This window comes from Bos taurus, chromosome 26 (assembly GCF_002263795.3).
Source record: "Bos taurus isolate L1 Dominette 01449 registration number 42190680 breed Hereford chromosome 26, ARS-UCD2.0, whole genome shotgun sequence".
NCBI classification, from domain to species: Eukaryota; Metazoa; Chordata; class Mammalia; order Artiodactyla; family Bovidae; genus Bos; species Bos taurus.
Window position 1 is genome coordinate 35,692,450 of NC_037353.1, and position 24,048 is coordinate 35,716,497.

Consider the following 24,048-nt stretch of genomic DNA (forward strand, 5'->3'; position numbering starts at 1 on the left):
TGCTATAGTATTTCAACATTAATAATACAATAATATAATAGTAATATATTAATAATATAAATATAATATTATAATATTAATAGAATAAAATAAATTTAATAATATAGTATTAATATTTCACTGTATATACAAAAGTGTCATATAAACATACAATTTGTATATTATTAATGTTCAGGGTTAAAAGGAAGGAAATTCTGGAACATTCTGCAGCACAGATGTACTTTGAATACATGCTGAGGGAAATAAACCAGTCACAAAAGGAGAGATGCTTCATGAGTTTATTCATTGAGGTGCTAGAGCAGTCACACTTGTAGGTAAAAAAGTCAAATAATGCTTACCAGGGGCTGGGGTAGAGAGGAATGGGTAGTTATTGTTTAATCGGTACAGAGTTATAGTTTGTAAGATGAAGAAAGCCCTGGAGATGGATGGTGATGATAATTTCTCAATAGTGTGAATGTACTTAATGTTACTGATCTGTCCCCTTTAAAAGTGGTGAAAATGGGGAAAACAAAAAACAACAGGTTGAACAGAATAAGCAAGGTGGAGAAGAATCTACATAGTTTGCATAGCTTTATACCAGTTGTTATTAATATAAAGTTTTATAACCTACAAAAATACTCTATACAGATCATAAATATGAAATTGATAAGCAAATACAGGATAGTGATTGCATCCAAAGACAGAAGACATAAAGCAGTCAAATTTGAGGGGTGTATCCGGGTAGTCGCCATCATATATGTAACGCTTTCTTTAAAAACTCTCCCATAGACTTGGTAAAGTACTGCCTGTGACAAGTCTGGGTACTGGTGTGTAGGTACTTATGATGTCATTGTTTTTACTACTCTGTGTGCTTAAAAGTTTTTCTTTTTTCCTGAAGACAGTAGCTTGTAGAACTGAAAGAGTTCTTATAAAGGCCTAATTTTTAGAAAATGACCTTTATTCTCTCAGCTGTTTTTCCTGACTCACTTCTTAAATGGTTTCTTTGGGCGTTTTTCCTGGTTCTCATCTCTGAAATCTGCTTTTCTCCCTCCTGCTGCTTTGTTTTGAATGATGAGCCAAATTACTTAGTCTTCAGTTCTGGATAGGCTCAGGTTATTGGGTCAGTTTCTTTTCTGGACTCCAAATGTCCCCAGAATGATGCTGGAGATGATTCTTCTTTGGAGGTTTTTATGATGAACTGGTTTCCAGAAGTCCTACTCTTTCATTTGACTCTGTTTCACTTCCTTGAAGCGTACTCAGGTTTCTGACTCTGTTGTTGGAATACTATATTCAACACACAATTTATGAATTATTGGTCATGTGAGGGGTGTGTGTGTGTGTGTGTGTGTGTGTGTGTGTGTTGGGTTTTGGTGGCATGATTAAAATCTATCTATGCTAACTCATTAGCTGTCTCTAACATTTTCATCTCTTTTCTTTTTCAAAGTCTCTACCCTTTACAAGTCACCCCTTCTCTCCAAATGGGAATAATCTTTCAGAATCCCATCAATATCCTTTTATAAATCAGGCATTCATAAACATAATTTATAGCAAAACAAAGGTAATCTAATGGGCCTTAAGGACATTACTTGACTTCTCCTGGGTCTCATTCTTCATTTCTAGCATATGGAGATACCTGCTCAGTTAGCCTTACTGGATTCTTCACAAAGACTACTTAAATTATGCAGATGGAAGCACTTGGAAATTTTTAATATTACTATGTGCATATTAATGCCCATTTCTTAAGTGAACTTGAGCATGTAAACAGTGGTAGACTATGAATGTTACATGTAGGCCTGTATAATAGTTCTCAAAATGTGATCTTCAGAGCCTTGGCTCCCCTGGGATTGTAAGTAGGTGCTATGTGAATAGCACTTCTATGGATAAAACTTTGGGAAAACACCGGGTTTAGTAAAGTTAGGCCTCTGTGCCTTTGTACTCTCTTTTTTCAGAGTATTTAATAATTACTTCGTGGACTAAAAAGATTATATCAACTAAAAAATACCCCTTTGGTGGAGGGTATTTATGTACTGTGGGACATAAAACCCAAGATACATTTTGTTACTCTGAGTCTTCCAGTTTAATTTTCTAAGCTATGATTTTGGTTTTTGTAATTCCCTTGATCTTTACTAGTAATAATATTGAATTGAAACCAAATTTATTATTTTACTTCTAGTGTAATATATATGGCTGTTTATATAGGAAAATAAGTAATTCAACAATTACAACTAACTGTATTTTAGATTATTTTTTTCTTTTTCAGAAGGGCTTCTAAGTTGCCAAAATATGGAAAAAAATGTTTTTAAAGCTTGTTATACCTATGTACTTATATTAAATACCTAGACCTACTTTTAGGTAGGCTACACCTAAGAGGATAAAATCTAGAACACTGTCCTGAGAATGTTTCTAGTCACTGAATCCTGAGTTATTTGACATCTCAAGATCTCTAATAATTGATGTGTGGATTCTGAGGTTATATGTAAATGAAAAAGTTTTCTTTAATCATTTTTCTTTCCATAATCATTATGTAACTCATGAACTATTCAGATTTTTTTTCATTTGTTCCTATTTTTTGCAACTAAAGCTCTTCTTTACATAAAATGAAAACTTTTCTTTTGAAATATCAAGTTAGTAAACTGATTTAAACATTTTATTTTGATGATTCCATTTTAGGCTTTTCTCACTTATATTCTATTTAATTTTGCATGCATACATATAAAATTTGATTTAATGATTTAACTTTATGATACATTTTCCCAGTATTGATGTTCATGAATTTTGCCATATGAACCTTGTTTTATATGTCATTGAAATTACCCTCCAAAATAAAGTACACCTAATTTGTTTCCTTTAATTTCCTTTATTCATTGAAATTGTCATTGAAATAAAGTATGTCATTGAAATTACCCTCCAAAATAAAGTACACCTAATTTGTTTCCTTTAATTTCCTTTATTCTGATACATATAAAATTATTTGTGAGAATTTTAGACAGAAGTTATTTTTATTTAGGGAATAATGCTAGTTGAGTAAATCATGTTAAGTTGTAGGTCATGGGAAATTAATGAAAGCTTTCCTAATTTTAAGTATTGTATCTTTACTTGTCAGTGATTGTTTTGTAGTATGTGTCTTAAATTGTTCTTTTATTTCATTTTTTGTTTTGCTGTTTTCATTTTTCTAGCTTGTGACGAATGGAAAATACTACCGAAACCAAACCTTCATAGAGACGTCAACAGATTTGGTCACTCTGCAGTTGTCATCAACGGGTAAAAGAAGCTTGTTTACCAGTCATACTACCCACAGATTTTGTTATTCTTTAAGCAAATTATTGTTTGTAATCAGTGGCAGTAGTTTTATGTATTGCTTCAATACCATGGGAATAAATTTTGGTTCATTAACCATTATCCTTTCTTTTCTGTTTAAATTTATTTAAGGGGCAGGGGAGTATCAGAGGAAAGATGCTGAGATAGAGCTTCAGATACTCTTTAAAATTTTCATCCTGCCTTAATTTCTTTCTCCAGAGATCAGATCATGAATGATTTCCCTAAAGAAATCAGCCTGAAGTTATAGAAAGGCTAGCCACATATTCTATTGAGGAGAGCAAGGGAAGTGAGAATAATTAGGTTCTCATTTTGGTTCTGTCATAACTGAATGTGTGACTTTTGATGAGTCCCTTAACCTATCTGGCTTTTTCATGTGTGCGTGCTCAGTCTCTTTAGTCCTGTAGTCCTGTCCAGTTTTTTGCGACGTTCTGGACAATAGCCTGCCAGACTCCTCTGTCCAATGGATTCTGCAGGCAAAAATACTGGAGTGGGTTGTCATGTCCCTCTCCAGGTGATCTTCCTGACCCAGGGATAAAACTTGATCTCTTATGTCTCCTGCGTTTGCAGGCGGGTTCATTACCTTGTGGCTCAGATGGTAAAGCGTCTACCTACACTGTGGGAGACCCGGGTTTGAGCCCTGGGTCGGGAAGATCCTCTGGAGAAGGAAATGGCAGCCCACTCCAGTATTCTTGCCTGGAAAATCCCATGGACGGAGGAGCCCGGTAGGCTACAGTCCATGGGATTGCAAAGAGTCGGACACGACTGAGCGACTTCACTTCACTTCTTTACCACTAGCGCCACCTGGGAAGCCCATCTGGCCTTTAGTCCCCTTATATTCACTGGGAATTTGGACTGGATGATCATTGTTACCTTCCTCCTGTAGGGTAGTGTGATTTTGCTATTTCTATAGCAAAAATCCATTAATGTGGACTCATGACCATAAATAACATGCTAGATCATCCATTAGCTTAAAATTTGTGATTCATAATGACATTTTTATGAGGTCATTTTATTACTACCTTATTCTAATTATGTGAAAGTTGTCCAGTATGATGCTGAAAATAAAACTGTGTAAATGGTATCAGTTGGCTTTTGTGATGGAAATAAGTGAAATCCAGAGTGTAAACATAAAGACTTTAAGCTTCTCTGTTGAAAATTGCATTTCGTTGATTTTTATTTTACTTTTTAAATAATAAAGAATATTCTTGAAGTATTTTCTGATCTTTTCCATAAATGAAAATTAGGCTGTTTTGAGGCCATTTCAGATTTCTTTGGTGCTGGTAGTATTACTTCAGTCATCATCTGGGCTTTGCTTTTCAAATTGAAACTTTGAAAATCTTTTTGATCATTTTACTCTTGGTCATTTTATTTTATAAAAGGATAGTAACAGTATACAAAGAACTCTATATCCAGTTTCTAAATTCTTTGTATTCAAAAAATGTAATTCTATATGGCAATTCTAAAGTATATCTTGTTATTTCCATATGGCTACTATATACTTCTAAAACTGTTTCCTCCCTAGATAAAAAATGTAAAATGCATATTTAAATTATTTTAGAAACTCATTAGATACTTTTTTTTTAAGATTCTTGTTTTGTTTTTAATAGGTCCATGTATATATTTGGAGGATTTTCTAGTGTACTCCTTAACGATATACTTGTATACAAGCCTCCAAATTGCAAGGCTTTCAGAGATGAAGAACTTTGTAAAAATGCTGGTCCAGGAATAAAATGTATTTGGAACAAAAATCACTGTGAATCTTGGGACTCTGGGAATACTAATAATATTCTTAGAGCAAAGTGCCCTCTGAAAACAGGTGAAATATTTTTTTACTTCTTTTTGACATAAAGCATCTCTACTTGGCTTGAAATGGAAGTGCATTCCTGCTCATAAGAATTACCTTAATAGTTTTCAAAAATTAAAAACTCATAATCCTCTAATTAAGAATCCTAACGTTTGAATTTAGCAGTGATTAATAATTTAATATCTTTCTTAACTATCTTTAGTTTTCTTTTTTGAATGTGTAATAGTCATATATCTCTGTGTAATAGTAATATATCAATCTTGACATGTAACATAGCCATATTATATGAATTATTTTTGTATGTAAGTATAAAATTCTCTCACATACATCCTTTCTTAGATATATTGTATGCTTCAAAGAAATAAAATGAAGTAATTTATTCCACATTTGGTACTTTTTTTCTTCCTGAATTATTGTCAAACCATCCCATAAAGCTAAAAAGTTTCTAGAATTTTGATGTCCTATTATAACTCAATATTTCTTATAAAATATTGAATAAATAATTCAAACTTATAAATGTGCATGCCAAATTGCTTTAGTCATGTCGAACTCTTTGCAGCCCTGTGGACTGTACTCCTCCAGGCTCCTTTGTCCTTGAGGATTCTCCAGGCAGGAATAATAGAGTGGGTTGCCATGCCCTCCTCTAGGGGATCTTCCTGACCCAGCTCGAACCCTCATCTCTTGTCTCCTCTTTTGGCAGGCAGGTTCTTTACCATTAGCGCCACCTGGGATGCCCTGATTTATGAATAATTAATAGTAAATATTTATAAAGAATGATTTGGACATAAATTTTCAGTTTTCTTTGAATGAATGGGGCTTTTATATATTTTTGGTGCTACAATGAACAGATCAGGTTTTGCTAATCTATAATCAGTCGGATGTCTCTAGATAGCTTTATGAAGAATGATAAACAATGAGCATTTGTTATAATCTTTTCTTTTAAATGTATAGTAATACATTTTGTTTAATAAAATACCTCTAAGTCTTTTTTTCCTTCATAATGTGTAAATGTCAAATGAGTGTAGGATCCTGATAGAGTGAATAATCAAGAGGAGGGCAAGAGGTATTTAAATCCCTGTAAATCCAATTAAATTACAAAACTGCCTTCATATTGGAGAACTTATTTTGATATTGATGATTATATTTATGGTTTAAAAATGTTCTCGTGATTCTTAGCAGATGTTAAAAATATGTGAATTAAGAAGTGTGACATTTTCTTTTCATCCTAATGTGTTCTGTCTCCCATTTGTATCACAGCTGCTTCTGATGACAGATGTTACAGATATGCAGATTGTGCCAGCTGTACCGCCAATACAAATGGGTGCCAGTGGTGTGATGACAAGAAATGCATTTCATCAACCAGTAACTGCAGCATGGTTAGTATTTATGGGTAAATGATGATGTAGCTAACACTGCTACTTTATAATCATTAGCTTACCTGTATCAAGACATTTAGAAAAGGGAAAGGGGAGAGGCAAAATAGAATTATGGTATTAAGAGATATGAACTACTATGTATAAAAAGCAACAAGGATATATTGTACAGACAGGAATTTATAGCCATTGTTTTGTAAGAATGTTAAATGGAATATATAATCTTAAAAATGTTGAATCATTATGTTGTATACCTTAAACTAATTCAATATTGTAGTAAATAAGTGAAGTCGTTCAGTTGTTTCCAACTCTTTGCAAACCCATGGACTGAAGCCTACAAGGCTCCTCAGTCCGTGGAATTTCCCAGGCTAGAATACTGGAGTTGGGTTGCTGTTTCCTTCTCCTGGGGATCTTCCTGACACAGGGATCATACCCTGGTCTCTGGCATTGCAGGCAGACACTTTACCATCTGAACCAGCAGGGAAGCCCTATAAAATTTTGTTTGTGACACCATGGGCTGTGTAGTCCATGGAGTTCTCCAGGCCAGAATACTGGAGTGTGTATCCTTTCCCTTCTCCAGGGGATCTTCCCAACCCAGGGATTGAACCCAGGTCTCCCATATTGCAGGTGTATTCTTTACCCACTGAGCCACAAGGGAAGCCCAAGAATACTGGGGTGAGTAGCTATCCCTTCTCCAGCAGATCTTCCTGACCCAGGAATCGGACCAGGGTCTTCTGCATTGCAAGCGGATTCTTTACCAACTGAGCTATGAGGGAAGCCCCAATATTGTAAGCCAACAATTAAAAAAGACACTTAGAAAATATGTAGGGCATCACTTACTTCTTGATATGTTGTTGGTCAGTCTAGATTCCATGTTGAATCCAATAACCTTTACTTTCCATGGATAAGATTGGAAAATTCTTTCAAAACTTAATTTAAAAAGACGGTAGCAGAAACATTGGCTTCTGTGCTGATAGAAATAGGAATGTATAAGTAAGTATTGAAGTCATTTCTATGAGAATCTTGTCAGACACGTGTTAATAGTGTTGTGACTTAGGTTTTATTTACATGCTTTGTGTGCAAGCTTAATCTAAAGTGTTGATATTAGTAGTTTCATTTGATCATTACAATCGTCTATAGATCTGTGTTTTAAATTAAAAAAATTTTTCTTGAGATCTGTGGTTCTCTGAGGCAATTCTGTCCCGCATTGGGACATCTGGCAATGATTATTTTTCGGTTGTTTTCACAACTGTGGGACTGCTACCAGCATCTAACATAGAGAAGCCAGGGACACAGGTAAACATCCACAGTCAATGAATAGCGCTGACACGAAAAATCATCACCTGGCTCGAAGTTTCACTAGTGATGAGGTCAAGAACCTATTTTAGGTAGGCTATTGAAAATATAATGAAATTAATATTGATAGATTAAAATAGATTGAGAGGAGTAAAAACTAACCTTTTAATGGATAGCATCTAAATGTTCCATGTTTTTTAGATGTCAACAAATTGAAGGAAAATTGTAAAAAGTTATTAAGGATTGTATTCAATAGGATTAAAGATTCTCTTATTGGAGTGTAGCTTAAATAACTAAAAAAGTTCCCATACAGATTTTAAAATAAATACATATTAATTTTTTCTTTTTTTGAATTTTTATTAAGCAAAAAAAGTATCCACTTGTTTTTCAAGATAGCACGAAGTAAAAGGTAAAAAAAAGGGAGTTTGAAAACTAAGTAAAAAGTTTTTATTATGTTATCTAAAATTTTTCTCCAGTAACCAATCATATTTTGAAATAATTAAAGCTTTATGATTCTATTCTAAAATAATATTAAAATCTTAATAAGGAAAGCTTTGAATTATTGCCTCATCAGATTGAACCCTTTTGTTTTTATACTTACTGTGTTGGTATATACTTTGCAGAGATATGTTGCTTTAATAATAATAGATACTTCAATTTTATTTGAGTTTGAATGTTAATAGAACATGACTCACTTTGAATGTTTGAATTACTTTTTTATATTTGCATAATATTCATGTAATGGGAGTTATTTAGTGAATAATGCAGACATGGTAGCAAAGTAAAATAAAACATGAGAATAAGGGACTAAAATGGAGAATGTCATTAGATAAGAATTGCAAGCAGATTTTATTTAAAACTGTTCAATAACTGAGTTAATTTGTATTTAGACATTTACAGTATGTGAAAATACACATCTCAAAAATTGTATTATGCAAATTACTATAAAGTATTCATTTTATAAAGTGGCCTTTTCCTTTAGAGTTTAGTGTTGATAATGTGTTAAAAAAGAAATCAGTGGGTGAGATAGTACAAGTGAACAGATGGAAGTCTCTTATAATTTAGACTTTGATGTAATGTGTCTTTTGGACAGTTTTATCAGAATGTCTGGTGATTAAAATAAACCAAATGCTAATAGATACAGAAGGGTCTATGAGATTTTAGCATAAATGATGTCCATTGATATTCTGTTTCATTATTTAGTCATTTTTACGGCAAGTTGCATATTTTGTGCTCTAATAGCCCAAATAACTGCTTTTTTCTGGCAGATTTTCATTTTAAATTTACATCTAGATATATTGGGGTGAAGATGAGTAGAGTACTGGTTATTCTTCATAGTCTGTTTATGAATGTGCATCTGGTTCATTAGGCCAAAAAATGCCAGCCATGTTTCAGAGTAGCAGTGAGCTTTCTTCTATTATTGAATAAATTGACCTTGTGTGTGATGGAAATACAGTTTCATCTATTGTACTGGCTCAGCATCAATAAATGATGATACTGTTATGAAGAGCAGTAGAGTTATTTCGATGGTGACTCTACCATTGCTGTTCTAAAGATTGGCATTAAGTTTTCATTCTTTCTCTTATTCTAATATGTTGTTTAGCTATTCTCTTGTCTTTCTTATAGACTACTTTATTTATCAGATGATTCAAGTAAATTGATTTGTTTTCAGTTATGTGACAAACATTTGGAAGTATAGTAATCCTATAAAATAATACTAAGATTTATATTGCTATATGAGGGAAAAAAAGCTTTGAGTCAGAAAAATAACATCAAGAAAATTTGCATGTTCGTAATGAAAATGGTGGTTGAATAAGACTTGCAGTACAATTTGGGCTTTAAAAAATGTATCTTATGTGAATTTTTTAAAGGAAGAATACGATAAAAATTTCTTCAACCATTTTTATGTATGGGAAATTATAAGTAAATTTTAATTGGCAAGGTTTTTGGTTGAAAAGAAATATTTAATCACCCTTACATGAGAAAGCCTCAGGTAAGAGTGTCTACCTCTGGAAAGGAAAGGGAGCTTATGATGCAGCATGTTCTTTTTTAAACCTTTGTGTTTTTTTTTTTTCCTCAAAAATGAGTCACAAGAAGAGTTGAGCCCAAAGAATCTGATTTTCGTTATCACAGGTATTGATAACATCATGTGAAATACCAAACCTTGATTTACATAGGGAACTCACACCAAAGTTCCTATGTTGCCTTTTGTTTTGTTTTTTGACCTTTAACCTTCAACCTCTTAGACCTGAAGTTAGTTGAAATATGAGTAGTTGTGTAATAGGACTGATCAAAATGTAACTTTTGCAGGTTCTTTTCAACCTTTATTGAGGAAATGTGATAGATACACACAGGAGAAACATCAGTTAACCAAAATCATTATTTAATGTCTGTGGAAGTAACCAAAACTGTTATTTAATGTATGTGGAAGTAAACTTAGTTTGAGTTATTGAGAAAATAATTTATCGTTTTAGATTGTATTGGATTTTGATAAAGTATCTCTTTAACTTTTGCTTCTCACTATTTCCTGGAGAAGGCAATGGCACCCCACTCCACTTCATTCCCAGGAGTCTGCATGATGGTTTTATTATGACTAGAATTCCTTGATGTGATCATTGAGAGAAATGACTTTGTTCATCAGCTTTATTTATTGAATTGGAAGCCTGTTATCAGATTCAATAGAATACGTTTTCATTACTTGATTTCTGTTTCAGATTGTGTAATTTGCTTGTTTTTTCAATAAGCATACATTCTAAATCTAAGAACTTTGCTTCAATAAGTAAATGAATAAGAAATTCTGATTCAGTAGAACTGGGTTTGGTGTTAGAAGTCTGTGTTGTAAAGTTCACCAGGTGATTTATGTCTACGCTCACTTCATGAGTCATTACTGTACAAAGGCGAAAGGTAACGTGTTTTATCTTTTAACTTTATAGTCTGTGAAAAACTATACCAAATGCCATGTGAGAAATGAGCAGATTTGTAACAAACTTACTAGCTGTAAAAGCTGTTCACTAAACTTGAATTGCCAGTGGGATCAGCGACAGCAAGAGTGCCAGGCTCTACCAGGTAAAGATTTACATTTGGTAAATCGGTTTTATATTCCACAGATGAATGCTATTTTTGTAAAGAACGTTTAGTAAGAATATTCCATTTTCTAAAATTAAATCAGTAGCAAATAAACATAGTATTGGAGTAAAGATAGCAGTGTTTCTACAAGAAAGATTTATACATTTGTTTCCCATTAAGACTTTCAAGGTATCTGCTGTTTATTACTGTTGACTTGATCAGAATACTTTTCAATTAAAAAATTATATCTTAAAAACATAGAAAATAGTAAGTACTCAGATTAATATCCAGATCTAACAATGTTAACATTCTGGCATATTGGATTTAAGTGCCCTTTATTTTTTAAATTCCAGGAGCAGTTTTTTACTGACTGTTCTTTTTTATTAGAAATGGTAACATTTATAATAATTATTATATGATTCAATGAGATGCTTAAGTTCTGTAAACCAGAACAAAACTCATTTGAAAAATAAATTTCAATTTATTTTTACAGTTAGCATTCTTCTTAGTAGATCCCTAAGTATTTATGAAAGAGAAAATCAGAAAATCAAAAACTTGTATAGATATTTAACCAGTTCCATCTTCTTGTTATACAGATAAGCTGAGACTGGCTACATGACCTGCTTAAAAAAGTGCATGACTTGTAAATGGTAGAGGGGACTAGTAACTGGGTGTTTATCTCTGTTCAGTTTTTTGCCTGTTTCTACCTCATGATTTTTTGTTTTTTTTTCATTTTTTCATTGAAAAATATCTGAACCTATGTAATTCTAGAAAGTGTTGGAAAATCCCATCATAGGATTTAAGTCTTTCTTATAAGTCCATGTAATAAAATAAAAATTAGATTGCCTTTAAAAGTACCATTCAGATTTTGGAAGTTTGTTTATGTACTAAGCTTTTAAATAACGATGTTTGCATGTGTGTTCATTTTGAGTAATTTAGAGGATATTAATGCGGTAGGCAAGATTTGAGAAGCAATAGTGAGATCACACTAAACTTGAAAGTAATAATTTGTAAGCGTTAAAGTCTAAAAGCTACATGTAGATCAATAAAAATACTTATAAAGTTTCTTTAAAAAGACGAAGTAAATCCTGGACTAAAATTAGAGTTGATTGAAGGAATGTATATGTAAAGGAATATTATTCAATAAGAAGAAAATTTGATTACCAGTGGAAATTTGGGAAAACAATACTGAAGTTATATTTAGTAATACCCATCTACTCTTGCCTGGGAAAATATTTTGGTTTGGCCTAAGGGTTGTACTTGACCAGGTTATTACTTTGGCGAATAATAAATATAATAAGCTATTTTATTATACACCAACTCCCCTTGTTCTGTATTCATATTTACTAAGAGCCAGCTTGGCATTATATGTAGTTTGGTTTCTGTTCAGCTTGTCTCAAGGAAGTGAATGCTCTAAATGGAGAACTTAGTCTGTAGTAATTGCCATTTTCCATGAAAATTTGTGAATTGCATTTTTTCCATTGATCTCCTGTGAAACTGTCAATTTGAATTTATCAAGCTTAACCTATTTTAAAAATTAGCTAGTATCCTAAAGTTGAGGTGGTGCTCAAAACTACAGAAACTTAAGACATCAACATTTGGTTTAGTGGTCTGATTTAGTTTTTAGCCTCAAAGGCCCGTGCGTTGTTTGCATTTGTACGATTCATTAACCAAGTATTTTTGATCTTATAAAACAAAAGATAACCAAAACTAATGTAAATCCTTCCTTGATTCAGTAAGGAAAGAAAAAGCTGAAATTTAACAAAAACTCCTGCGCTGCTTCCTTGAAGTGAGCTGGTAGTTTAGATTTCAGAAGACAAGGAAGATTGCTGTGTGTGTAGCCTGAAAATGGAAACAGAGGCGTTTGAAGTCTTGCTGAGTGAATGTGGTGTATCGAGTGCTTACTGTGTTCCAAGCACTGTGTGTTATTCTCATTACCTAGTTTAACAGGACAGTAGTTATTCAAGAAGCAAAGGGCCCTGTAATACTGAGATAGTGTGTGCTTTTGTAATTCTCATTCTGCTGTAGGTTTACTCCGTATTAATAGTTTTCCAAAGGCTACATAGTGTATGATTCTAATAGATTGAATGTTAAACCAACATTAAAGGGATTTGCAGAAATTAGAACAAAGCCACACTCTTAACTCTTTTACTTTTTTGAGACTGTAATTAAGAGAAATTAAATATGCTACTTATTTTGTTATGTATTTCCCTAACATTTTTTAATGAAAAATTTTAAACATTTTTTTATGATTTTTTTTTATGAAAAAATAGAATTCTAGTGAAGACACTCAGTAACCACACCCTAGATTCTACGATGCACATTTTACTCTGCTCTATCTCTGATTTCTCTGCCTGTCCATCCCCTGTTCATTTATCAACCCATCTCAATTTTTGATGGCAAGGGCCTAATTTAAAACCGTCAGCTTTACTTTCTCAGGGAGAAAATGTGAAGATATTAATACATCCTCTTTGGGTGTGTAATAATAGCATTAAGGGGCAAGACATCCCAGAAACTGGAAGAGTAGGTTTGTAATAAAATTTTAAATGAATAAATACATGTATTTTTAAAAGATTAGTTTTAATTTTTAATATGGTCAAGCTCCATAGATATAAAATGTATAAGGAAAAATCTGTGGCATTCTCAATAATTTTTAAGGGTTTAAAGGGGTCTTGAGACCAAAATGTTTGAGAACTGCTGCTTTATAATAATTCCATAAGACTGAACTGATGCATCCAACCTGAAAGGGCAAGAGGCACTGATATATTTAGTTATATGAACCTGACGGATATTCAAGTCAAACTTCACAGATTGGTGTGTCAATAAAACACCTCAGTGTTAATGTGTCTTAGAGCATAATTTTATGTTGAATCTATAAGTCTGTGTTTTAGAAAATAGATACTGTTTTAAGTTCAATTTGGAGCCTAAGGATAAACCACTGTTACTGAATAGTATGTTTAAACTTTCAAAAGACCTGAAAGGTTGTGTAAAAATAAATATTTGAAAGCAAATTCTTTACGAAGCATAAATGAAATGAGACTTCTCGCCCCATAATTATAATTAATCAAAGAACCCAGCTTATATCAAAATAGTACACCTGGGCTAAGGAGATTAGTTAATCTAATTCCGTAGCCCAGAGGACGGTTATTAATAGCTACACTTGTAGGAATAACTTTGCTTTTGTTGTGTGCTGGTTATTTTTCTACTGAAGTGATCTTGTATAAAGTGAACCTTGCGACATATAAATGCAGTAGTGATTTCACTTGCTGCGAAACCGTGTATCAATACACTAGATTTACACAGAAGACCTAACAGTCAGCAGATTTTGACTGATGTTACAGAGCCATAGCTTTTCTTATGTTTAATAGAGAAAAAATTAGGATCTTCTGTTCTTATTCTTCACCAAAATAGTAGTCACATTTTGCTTAGTATAACACAAGGATATATTTACATTTTATCATAAAAATTATTTAAGCAAATCTAGAAGTTGTATTTATTTAGCATTCCGAAATAATTGAAAAATATGCATGTGTTTGGATAATCAAAAAATAAGACATGATTTTTTTTTTTTTTTTTGACAGCTCATCTTTGTGGAGAAGGATGGATTCACGTCGGGGATGCTTGTCTTAGAATTAATTCCAGTAGAGAAAACTATGACAATGCAAAACTTTACTGCTATAATCTTAGTGGAAATCTTGCTTCATTAACAACTTCAAAAGAAGTAGAATTTGTACTGGATGAAATACAGAAGTATACACAACAGGTAACAACTGTATTTGTTTTTATTATGGGAATATGCTTATAATCATATAGCTATTGGCAGTGAGTCATTCTGTTTCTATTTTCACTTCCAAGGTTTATTAAAAATAATGTATTTAAATTGTTTTTAAATACGTTATTTTTAATAAACCTTGGAAGTGAAAGTAGAACTCATTTCAATAGTCAATAGTCAGGGGGCTCATTCCATACTTGTATTTGGTAATATGCCCCTCACCCCAGGTGGCAGTGGTAAAGAATCCACCTGCCAATGCAGGAGATGCAAGAGATGTGGGTTCGATCCCTGGGTCAGGAAGATCCCCTGGAGACAGAAATGGCAACCCACTCCGGTATTCTTGCCTCGAGAATCCCATGGACAGAGGAACCTGTCAGGTTACAATCCACGGGGTTGCAAAGATTTGGACGTGACTGAGCACAGCACAGCATTTGGTAGTTTGGTAATTTTCTAAATTGCTTATCTCATGTTTTGCTCAGCAAACCATTGCATTACCTTAGCAAAAAGTCATCTCATATGAATAAATATACTTTAAAACTTGTGTGTATAATTTAATAATTTGTTTGAAGTGTTATTATTCTTGTAACTTAGGATGTCTCTTACAATCAGAACACTAGACCAGCATATTGGCAATATTTGTATAGGTGTATTTGTGTGTATGTGTGTTTATGTATATGTTCTGAGGGTTAAAATTTTGAATTATCCTCTTAGTATAGATATGCTTGAAATAATATACAAGTAGTTAGCTGGACTTAAACAGATCATTAAAGTATATGGAAGATTTGGAACATACAACACTTGGAAGCATTTTTAATTTCCTTGAAAACTGTTTTATGGAAAATATTTCCATAGAAATGGACTATTTGCTTGGAAATGGTATCAAATATCATTTTACAATAAACTTTTAATAGGAATCCATAGTAGTTATTTGCTGTTCTTGGGATGTTAAAATATAGTCAACCCTTAAGAACAGATTAAGTTGGAGATTTGGAAATAATTTACAAAACATAGTTTTGAAATATCTTAGTTCATATACTTACTTGAAGTGTCTTGAAGACATTTGAAAAAATTGAGTAGATTATATTATACATTGTATTGTTTTAGGTGTACAACATAATGATTTGATATTTGTATTTATTGTGATACATGTTGTTCTTGGATTTCTTTTAGATTCTGCATATAAAAATATATGGTATTTTTCTTATCCTGACTTACTTAAATTAGATCTATCCATGTTCTTGCCAATGGCAAGATTTTAGTACTCTGTGATCTCACATATATGGTGAATTTAAAACAAACAAACAAACATGCTAAAAACTAAAAAACCAGGCTCACAGATAGAACAGTTTGGTATTTGCCAGAGGTAAGGATGGAGGGTGGGCAAAATGGATGAAAGCAGTCAAAAGGTACAGACTTACAATTATAAAATAAATAAGCTATGAGGCTATAATACGCAGTGTGATGACTATAGTGAATAATACTGTATTTCATGTTTGAAATGTGCTGAGAGAGTAGATCTTAAAAATCTTCACAAAAAACTGTGTATGGGGACATATGTTAACTAGACGTATAATTCTACAATGTATACAAATACTGAATCATTATTTTGAGTTCTGGAAATTAAGATAATATTATATGTCAATCATGCATCAATTGATGGAGCTTTTCTGGAGGCTCAGACGGTAAAGAATCTGCCTGCAGTGCAAGAGACCCAGGTTCGATCCCTGGGTCAGGAAGATCTCCTGGAGAAGGGAATAGTTACCTACTCTAGTATTCTTGCCTGGAGAATCCCATGCACAGAGGAGCCTGGTGGACTATAGTCCATGGAGTCACAAAAAGAGTTGGACATGACTGAATGTCTTTCACTTCACATACATCAATTAAAAGAAGAAGTATAGTCAACACTTAAGAATAGCTTAAGTAGGAGATTTAGAAATAGCTTACTAAATCTAGTTTTGAAATACCTTATTTAGTTCAAATATATACTTGAAATATGCTAATGTAAATTGTCATAGCATCATTATAGATTTTTGTATTTTGTGTCAAAAGTAAAATTAGAGCTCAGTATAGATTAGTTAAGTGATAAAGCTGAACAGTAATATATACCTCAGATCTGAGGTATGTACACTTTTGCCCAGTGTTTAAAATGTATACACACATATAGACACCACGGGGCAAATAATCCACAAGGTGGCATGATTTCTACACAGGGCTTCCTGATAGCTCAGCTGGTAAAGAATGCGCCTGCAATGCAGAAGAGCCCAGTTTGATTCCTGGGTCGGGAGGATCCCCTGGAGAAGGGATAGACTACCCACTCCAGTATTTTGGGGCTTCCCTGGTGGCTCAGCTGGTAAAGAATCTGCCTGCAATGTGGGAGACCTGGATTCAATTCAAGACCCTCAGTTGGGAAGATTCTCCTGGAGAAGGGAAAGGCTACCCACTCCAGTATTCTGGCCTGGAGAATTCCATGGATTGTATATAGTCCATGGGGTTGCAAAGAATCAGACATGACTGAGCAACTTTCACTAATGGAGGTATGACAGTATTGCTTTGAAAATGGTATTAGATTTCAACAACTTTTTTTGACCTTAAGTTATGACTTTTATTTGGGCAAGGAGTCTTGGTACAGTGCAGTGGAGATTGTTTCGGTTTGAAAACTTTTCAGAACATATATCACCAATTAGTTAAGTGATACGTTTTTGATATAACTGATTTTTAAACAACATTGAGGACAAATGATGCATTAAGTATCAAACTGATGGAGAGCAGGCAATCTGGAAATATTGCTTATCTCTACAACTTAGTAGCAAGTTAACTTCCACAGCCCTATGTCCCTCATCTGTAACCTGGGATAGTTATTTGCTACTGTCCTGAATATTCACTGGAAGGACTGATGCTAAAGCTGAAACTGCAATACTTTGGCCACCTTATGTGAAGAACTGACTCATTTGAAAAGATGCGGATGCTGGGAAAGATTGAAAGCAGGAGGAGAAGGGGATGACAGAGAATGAGATGGTTGGTTGGCATCACTGACTCAATGGACATGAGTTTGAGTAAATTCCAGAAGTTGGTGATGGACAGGAAGGCCTGGCGTCCTGCAGTCCATGGGGTCGCAAAGAGCTGGACATGACTGAGCGACTGAATTGAACTGAACTAATGTTTATTGTGAGAAATAAGTGAGATGTTGTATGTGAAGAATATAACTTTTATTTAAGTGTTTACTTATGATTATTGTTGTTTGCATTTTTAAGATTGTTATTTTTGTATGTTTCCATTATTGCTATTACTACTATCTCTAGGAATCATTAATTAGATAATGAATTTTTAGGTAACTAAATGAATTTATTCAATGAAGAGTTAATATTGATATTGTCTATAGAAAAATATTTACCCCAAACTGATGTTTTAATTTTTTCCACTTTATTTAATTTTTTAACTTTACAATATTGTATTGGTTTTGCCATATATCAACATGAATCTGCCACAGGTATACACGTGTTCCCCATCCTGAATCCTCCTTCCTCCTCCCTCCCCGTACCATTCCTCTGGGTCGTCCCAGTGCACCAGCCCCAAGCATCCAGTATCGTGCATCGAACCTGGACTGGCGACTCGTTTCATATATGATATTATACATGTTTCAATGCCCTTCTCCCAAATCTTCCCACCCTCTCCCTCTCCCACAGAGTCCATAAGACTGTTCCATACATCAGTGTCTCTTTTGCTGTCTCGTATACAGGGTTATTGTTACCATCTGTCTAAATTCCATATATATGCGTTAGTATACTGTATTGGTGTTTTTCTTTCTGGCTTACTTCACTCTGTATAATAGGCTCCAGTTTCACTCACTTCATTAGAACTGATTCAAATGTATTCTTTTTAATGGCTGAGTAATACTCCATTGTGGATATGTACCACAGCTTTCATATCCATTCATCTGCTGATGGGCATCTAGGTTGCTTCCATGTCCTGGCTATTATAAACAGTGCTGCGATGAACATTGGGGTACATGTGTCTTTTTCAATTCTGGTTTTCTCAGTGTGTATGCCCAGCAGTGGGATTGCTGGGTCATAAGGCAGTTCTATTTCCAGTTTTTAAGGAATCTCCACACTGTTCTCCATAGTGGCTGTACTAGTTTGCATTCCCACCAACAGTGTAAAAGGGTTCCCTTTTCTCCACACCCTCTCCATCATTTGTTGCTTGTAGACTTTTGGATCGCAGCCATTCTGACTGGTGTGAAATGGTACTTCATAGTGGTTTTGATTTGCATTTCTCTGATAATGAGTGATGTTGAGCATCTTTTCATGTGTTTGTTAGCTATCTGTATGTCTTCTTTGGAGAAATATCTATTTAGTTCTTTGGCCCATTTTTTGATTGGGTCATTTATATTTTTTCCATTTTACAAAACCTTCCCCCATCTCCATTAATTATACTAGGATCTTTTTCCTCTTAAGAACATTCCTGATTTATGTTAAAGAATATGAATATATGTTATGGATTTTCCTTTTGATAATAACAAGGGAATAAGTGAGTTTTAAAAAGTGACTTAACAGTTTTGTATAAATATTAAAAAAATTTAGAGGCACTTAAGCACATACCCTTTTGAAATGTTTGTATGAATATTCAATTCACTATTACTGCCTACCACAATTTTTGTGGTGATATTAGTGTGTGTGTTTCTCATGAGTATTGATATGGATAATTTAATTTCTAATGACATTTTATATCTGTACAGAGTCAAAAGTCTTCCCTTTCATTCGTGAAATTGATAATTTATATCCTTGAGTTCAGTTCAGTTCAGTCACTCAGTCGTGTCTGACTCTTTGTGATCCCATGGACTGCAGCATGCCAGGCTTCCCTGTCCATCACCAACTCCCAAAGCTTGCTCAGACTCATGTCCACTGAGTCGGTGATGCCATCCAACCATCTCATCCTCTGTCATCCCCTTCTCCTCCCACCTTCAATCTTTCCCAGCATCAGGGTCTTTTCTAAGGAGTCAGCTCTTCGCATCAGATGGCCAAAGTATGGGAGTTTCAGCTTCAGCATCAATCCTTCCAATGAATATTCAGGACTGATTTCCTTTAGAATGGACTGGTTTGGATCTCCTTGCCATCCAAAGGACTCTCAAGAGTCTTCTCCAACACCACAGTTTGAAAGCATCAATTCTTTGGTGCTCAGCTTTCTTTATGGTCCAACTCTCACGTCCATACCTGACTACTGGAAAAACCATAACTTTGACTAGGCAGACCTTTGTTGGCAAAGTAATGTATCCTTAGTTTTTATAAATACTCAAAAATTTTACATGGACATTACAATATGATACTTGGTTGTCTAACCAATATATTAAATGCTTGATATTAATAGGGTAAAGAAAAACTATAATAATTCAGTTTGTATTATTAAACCATTTTTGTGTGAACTGAAGCTATTTTTCTGGAAAGGATGGGCTAATCTTCATTCATTTAGTATATATCTATTGAGCACCCTCAGAGTACTTGGCAGTCTTCTGCTTGCTGAGAATGTAGAGATTAAAAACAATTACTGTTGTCAAAGAGCTTTTGGAGGAGAAAGACAAACCCAATTATACCAAAGTGTGATAATTGCAATGATAAATGCACACAGGGTGATATATGCAGTTAGAGGATAGATATCTGACATGTAATGTCAACTTAAGGAGTTTCCTGGAATAATACCCTAGTTACTTGTTGCAAGACTTGGAGTTGGCCAGTAGTACATAAAGATATTTGTAGGGATTCAGAGAAATACCTCTGATTTTGTTTTTCTCTCAATTTATCTTGTTTGAGAGCTACTAGCCTTACAGTTCGGGGAAGGCAACGGCACCCCACTCCAGTACTCTTGCCTGGCAAATCCCATGGATGGAGGAGCCTGGTAGGCTGCAGTCCATGGCGTCACTAGGAGTCGGACATGACTGAGCGACTTCCCTTTCACTTTTCACTTTCATGCATTGGAGAAGGAAATGGCAACCCACTCCAGTGTTCTTGCCTGGAGAATCCCAGGGATGGGGGAGCCTGGTGGGCTGCCATCTCTGGGGTTGCACAGAGTTGGACACGACTGAAGCGACTTAGCAGCAGCAGCAGCAGCAGCAGCCTTATAGTTGAGGATAAGAGGCACATGGTATCATCTAGGAGAGATCTCTTCATTTTAAAAAATATTTTAGAAAAATGTAACAAAGTAGTATTTGTAGTTTTGTTTTTAGTCATATGGAGCATACAACATAATTTAAGATCTATTTGCATTTTTGTACTAGCACGCGCTTCATTGTTTTCATTACAAAATTGAGGGGTAGTTATCAGTGAATATTTGGACATTAGTTCTACTGAATATATTTAGCTTACAAAGAGCCTCTTATTGGTAGATCCACATTCTTTGAATTTTAGAAAAGTACTTGTGTTTGGCTTTGGGCTTCCCAGGTGGCTCAGTGATAAAGAATCTGCCGCCAGTGAGGGAGCTGCAGAAGACCATGAGTTCAATCCCTGGATCAGAAAGTTGCCCTGGAGAAGGAAATGGCAGCCCACTATAGCAGTCTTGCTGGGATAATCCCATGGACAGAGGAGCTTGGCAGGCTACAGTTCATGGGGTTGCAGAGTCGGACACAACTGAGCAGTCGAGCACAAGCACAAACAAGCACAGTGTCTGGCATTAGAACTCAACTGCTTTTTCCTTTGTTTATGTTATTCTTAGTGTTTACATTATAATCTTAAAAAGCGCTACTTTAGAAGCTTCACATTTCAAGACTTCTTCAAGTTGCTTATTTTTCTTGCTTATGTTTATAAATCATAAAGATTAGACCAACAATTAATTTGAATGCATGATGAACTTAGATTCAATAGTTTGTGGACTATCCTTCTCTGTAAATAAATGTTTTGTTTCATTAGAAATATGAAGTTTAGCAAAATTTCAAAGGTGGAATTTTCTGCAAGGTGATATTGCATTAAACGTATCATTATAGAAAGTGAATTATACCCTGAGTCATTGCACTTGTATAAACTTAAGATAACCCTTCCATCATAAATGGAGACTGACAAATTCATGCCCTTTGAAGAGATGTCCTGGGTCAAATGATCATTTACTTATTGGCAATGGCTAATGAAATGTTGCAGTGATTTATGGTGTGCTACAGTAATTTTCATAATATAGTAATTTATCTTTTGTTTCTCAACTGCCTGTCCAGCTCATTTACTGGGTAATAGTTACTTTAAATGTTTTATCAACTGCTTATTTTCCTGCTCTTCTCTTCTTCCTTGCAGATTCTTATCATGACGATTTAGAGAAAAATGTTTCATTTTAAATGACTTGTCTTTACTATAGATAGTTTGGAAATACAGGCAGAGTTGCTATAATGTAAAGCACAATTATTCATCTGAAATATCTGTGCTGGATTCATTCCTGCTGTTATTATCAAGAACTATAAAAATAGTATAGCTTTTTTGTTATCAAAATATATTGAAAATAATGTATGAAATATATGATGGTCACAAGACAAAGCAGCATGTATGTTTTTATAGTTAGAAAACATTATTTATTAAGCACTGTCTCTGTCAAAAACTGGATATTAGAAAATAACTATCTCTGTTCTACTGGCCTTGTTTAGCCAAATTTATTATCTACCTATGATATGTACAGTACTTTGCTGGGTGATATGAGATCTGTTCTAATGAATGTTTGTTGTTCTTTAGTCACGAAGTTCTGTCTGACTCTTGCAGCCCTATAGACTGTAGCCCACCAGGCTTCTCTGTCCATGGTATTTCCCAGGCAAGAATAATGGAGTGGGTTGCTCTTTGCTTCTCCAGGGGATCTTCCTGACCCAGGGACTGAACTTGTGTCTCCTGCTTGGCAGGTGGATTCTTTATCATTGAACCACCTGAGAAGCCCCTAATGAATGTTAATAATACTTTAATTTTATTTAAGAAATATTTGTTGAGTATTTATGTGTAAAAATCATTATATTTGTACACTGTATACATTTCAAGGTCTACAAGTTCTTTTTTTTATGCATAATTTTTTTTTCTAATTTTATTTTATTTTTAAACTTTACATAATTGTATTAGTTCTTTAGAAGCTCTCAAGGACCATTTGTACAACATATTTAGAATAAATACTGAATTAATATATCTTACTTTCTATATTGTCAAAGACCCGGTGGAGGAACATATTTTTCTCTACCCTGACAGTCAGTAATGTAAAAAAAAGATGATGTGGAGTTTTGAAACCACTTCACATTAAAATATAATATTATTAACTCAATAACTTCAAACATAAATGTATTATTATGTGTATTTAAGTGGGAATGTTTCGGAATGATGTTAGCAAGATGGTAGAATGGATATTTCTGGTACTCATTCCCTCCCAGAAACACTGATTTAACAAATTACCCATATACAAAATACCTTTCCAGAAGCTCAGGAGTCCAGGCGAAAGGTTATAGCATCAGGAATGGCAGAGGGAACCCAGAAATAAGAAAAGACTGATTAAAGATGGTAGAGAGGACAGTTCCACATTACTTGCATCATCCTTCCCCTAAGCCTCCACAGTACAGTGAAATTTAGTGAGAAATACCCTCTGAAAAGGGGAAAGAGGATGAAATGAGCACTGGTTTTGCTGTGGTCCCCACCCCCAGCTCTGCTCTAATGAACCCCAGTGCGTGGATTTTCCCTGTGAACCCAGGCACCAGGTACACCCCAGTGCCAGACTGGCTCCTGTGGCCTCAGGCTGCAGACTGGTACCCACAGACCCATCGTCCAGGCCAGCCCCCATATATTCCTGGGCTCTAGGAAACCTAAGATCCACGTCCTCCCTTGGGCTGGCCTCTTCAGACCAAGGGTCAGGCTCATTCCAGGGGACTCAGGCTTTAGGCCCTCCCCTGTGATCCCAGATACCAGGCCCACCCCCATGGACACAGGTATCACACCTATCTCATGGACTCAGGGCCAGGCTTGTCCCAGTGGACGCTGGCACCAGGCTAGCCCCTGCAGCCTTAGGACCATACTTGTGGGCCCAGGTGCCCAGCTTGCCTGAGCACCAGACTGGCCCCAGTGGATTTACACTCAAGGCCTGCTTCAGTGCCAGGTAAGCCCTGTGGATCCATGCCTCTGGGTGGCTCCCGCAGATCCAGGCTCCAGACTGACCCCTGTGGACCGAATTTGCTCGCTTGGCACTGTGGACTAGGTTCTAGGCCCACCACTTTGTACTCAGTCACACCAGCCCTATTCCAGTGGACCCCTGTGCCATAGTGACCCCTTCAGACCTCGGATCCAGGCCTGCACCCTGGCTCCGGTTCCAGGCTTGCCCCTATGGAGCCCTTGGTTCTGAGTCTGTCCATGCAGACCCAAACTCCAGACCCTCTCCAGTGGACCCAGGATCCAAGCTTGTCCCTCTGAACCCAGGCACCAGACAGGTCCTCTGGATCCAAATTCTAGGCCTGC

General features: G+C 35.0%; 1 protein-coding gene across 8 annotated transcripts in view; it reads left to right on the top strand.

Moving 5' to 3' along the window:
- ATRNL1 (attractin like 1) overlaps positions 1-24,048 on the top strand; it is an 815,618-nt gene that overhangs the window by 155,023 nt on the left and 636,547 nt on the right. For 6 of the 8 annotated variants that reach the window (XM_024985963.2, XM_059882070.1, XM_059882071.1 and 3 more), the window contains exons 11-15: positions 3,156-3,240; positions 4,905-5,113; positions 6,359-6,477; positions 10,704-10,836; positions 14,418-14,599. In XM_024985963.2, the coding sequence (XP_024841731.1) occupies positions 3,156-3,240; positions 4,905-5,113; positions 6,359-6,477; positions 10,704-10,836; positions 14,418-14,599 (728 nt within the window). Of the gene's footprint in view, positions 1-3,155; positions 3,243-4,904; positions 5,114-6,358; positions 6,478-7,101; positions 10,684-10,703; positions 10,837-14,417; positions 14,600-24,048 lie in introns of those variants that run through there. The other 2 variants (XM_059882073.1, XM_024985967.2) reach the window with 2 other exon arrangements.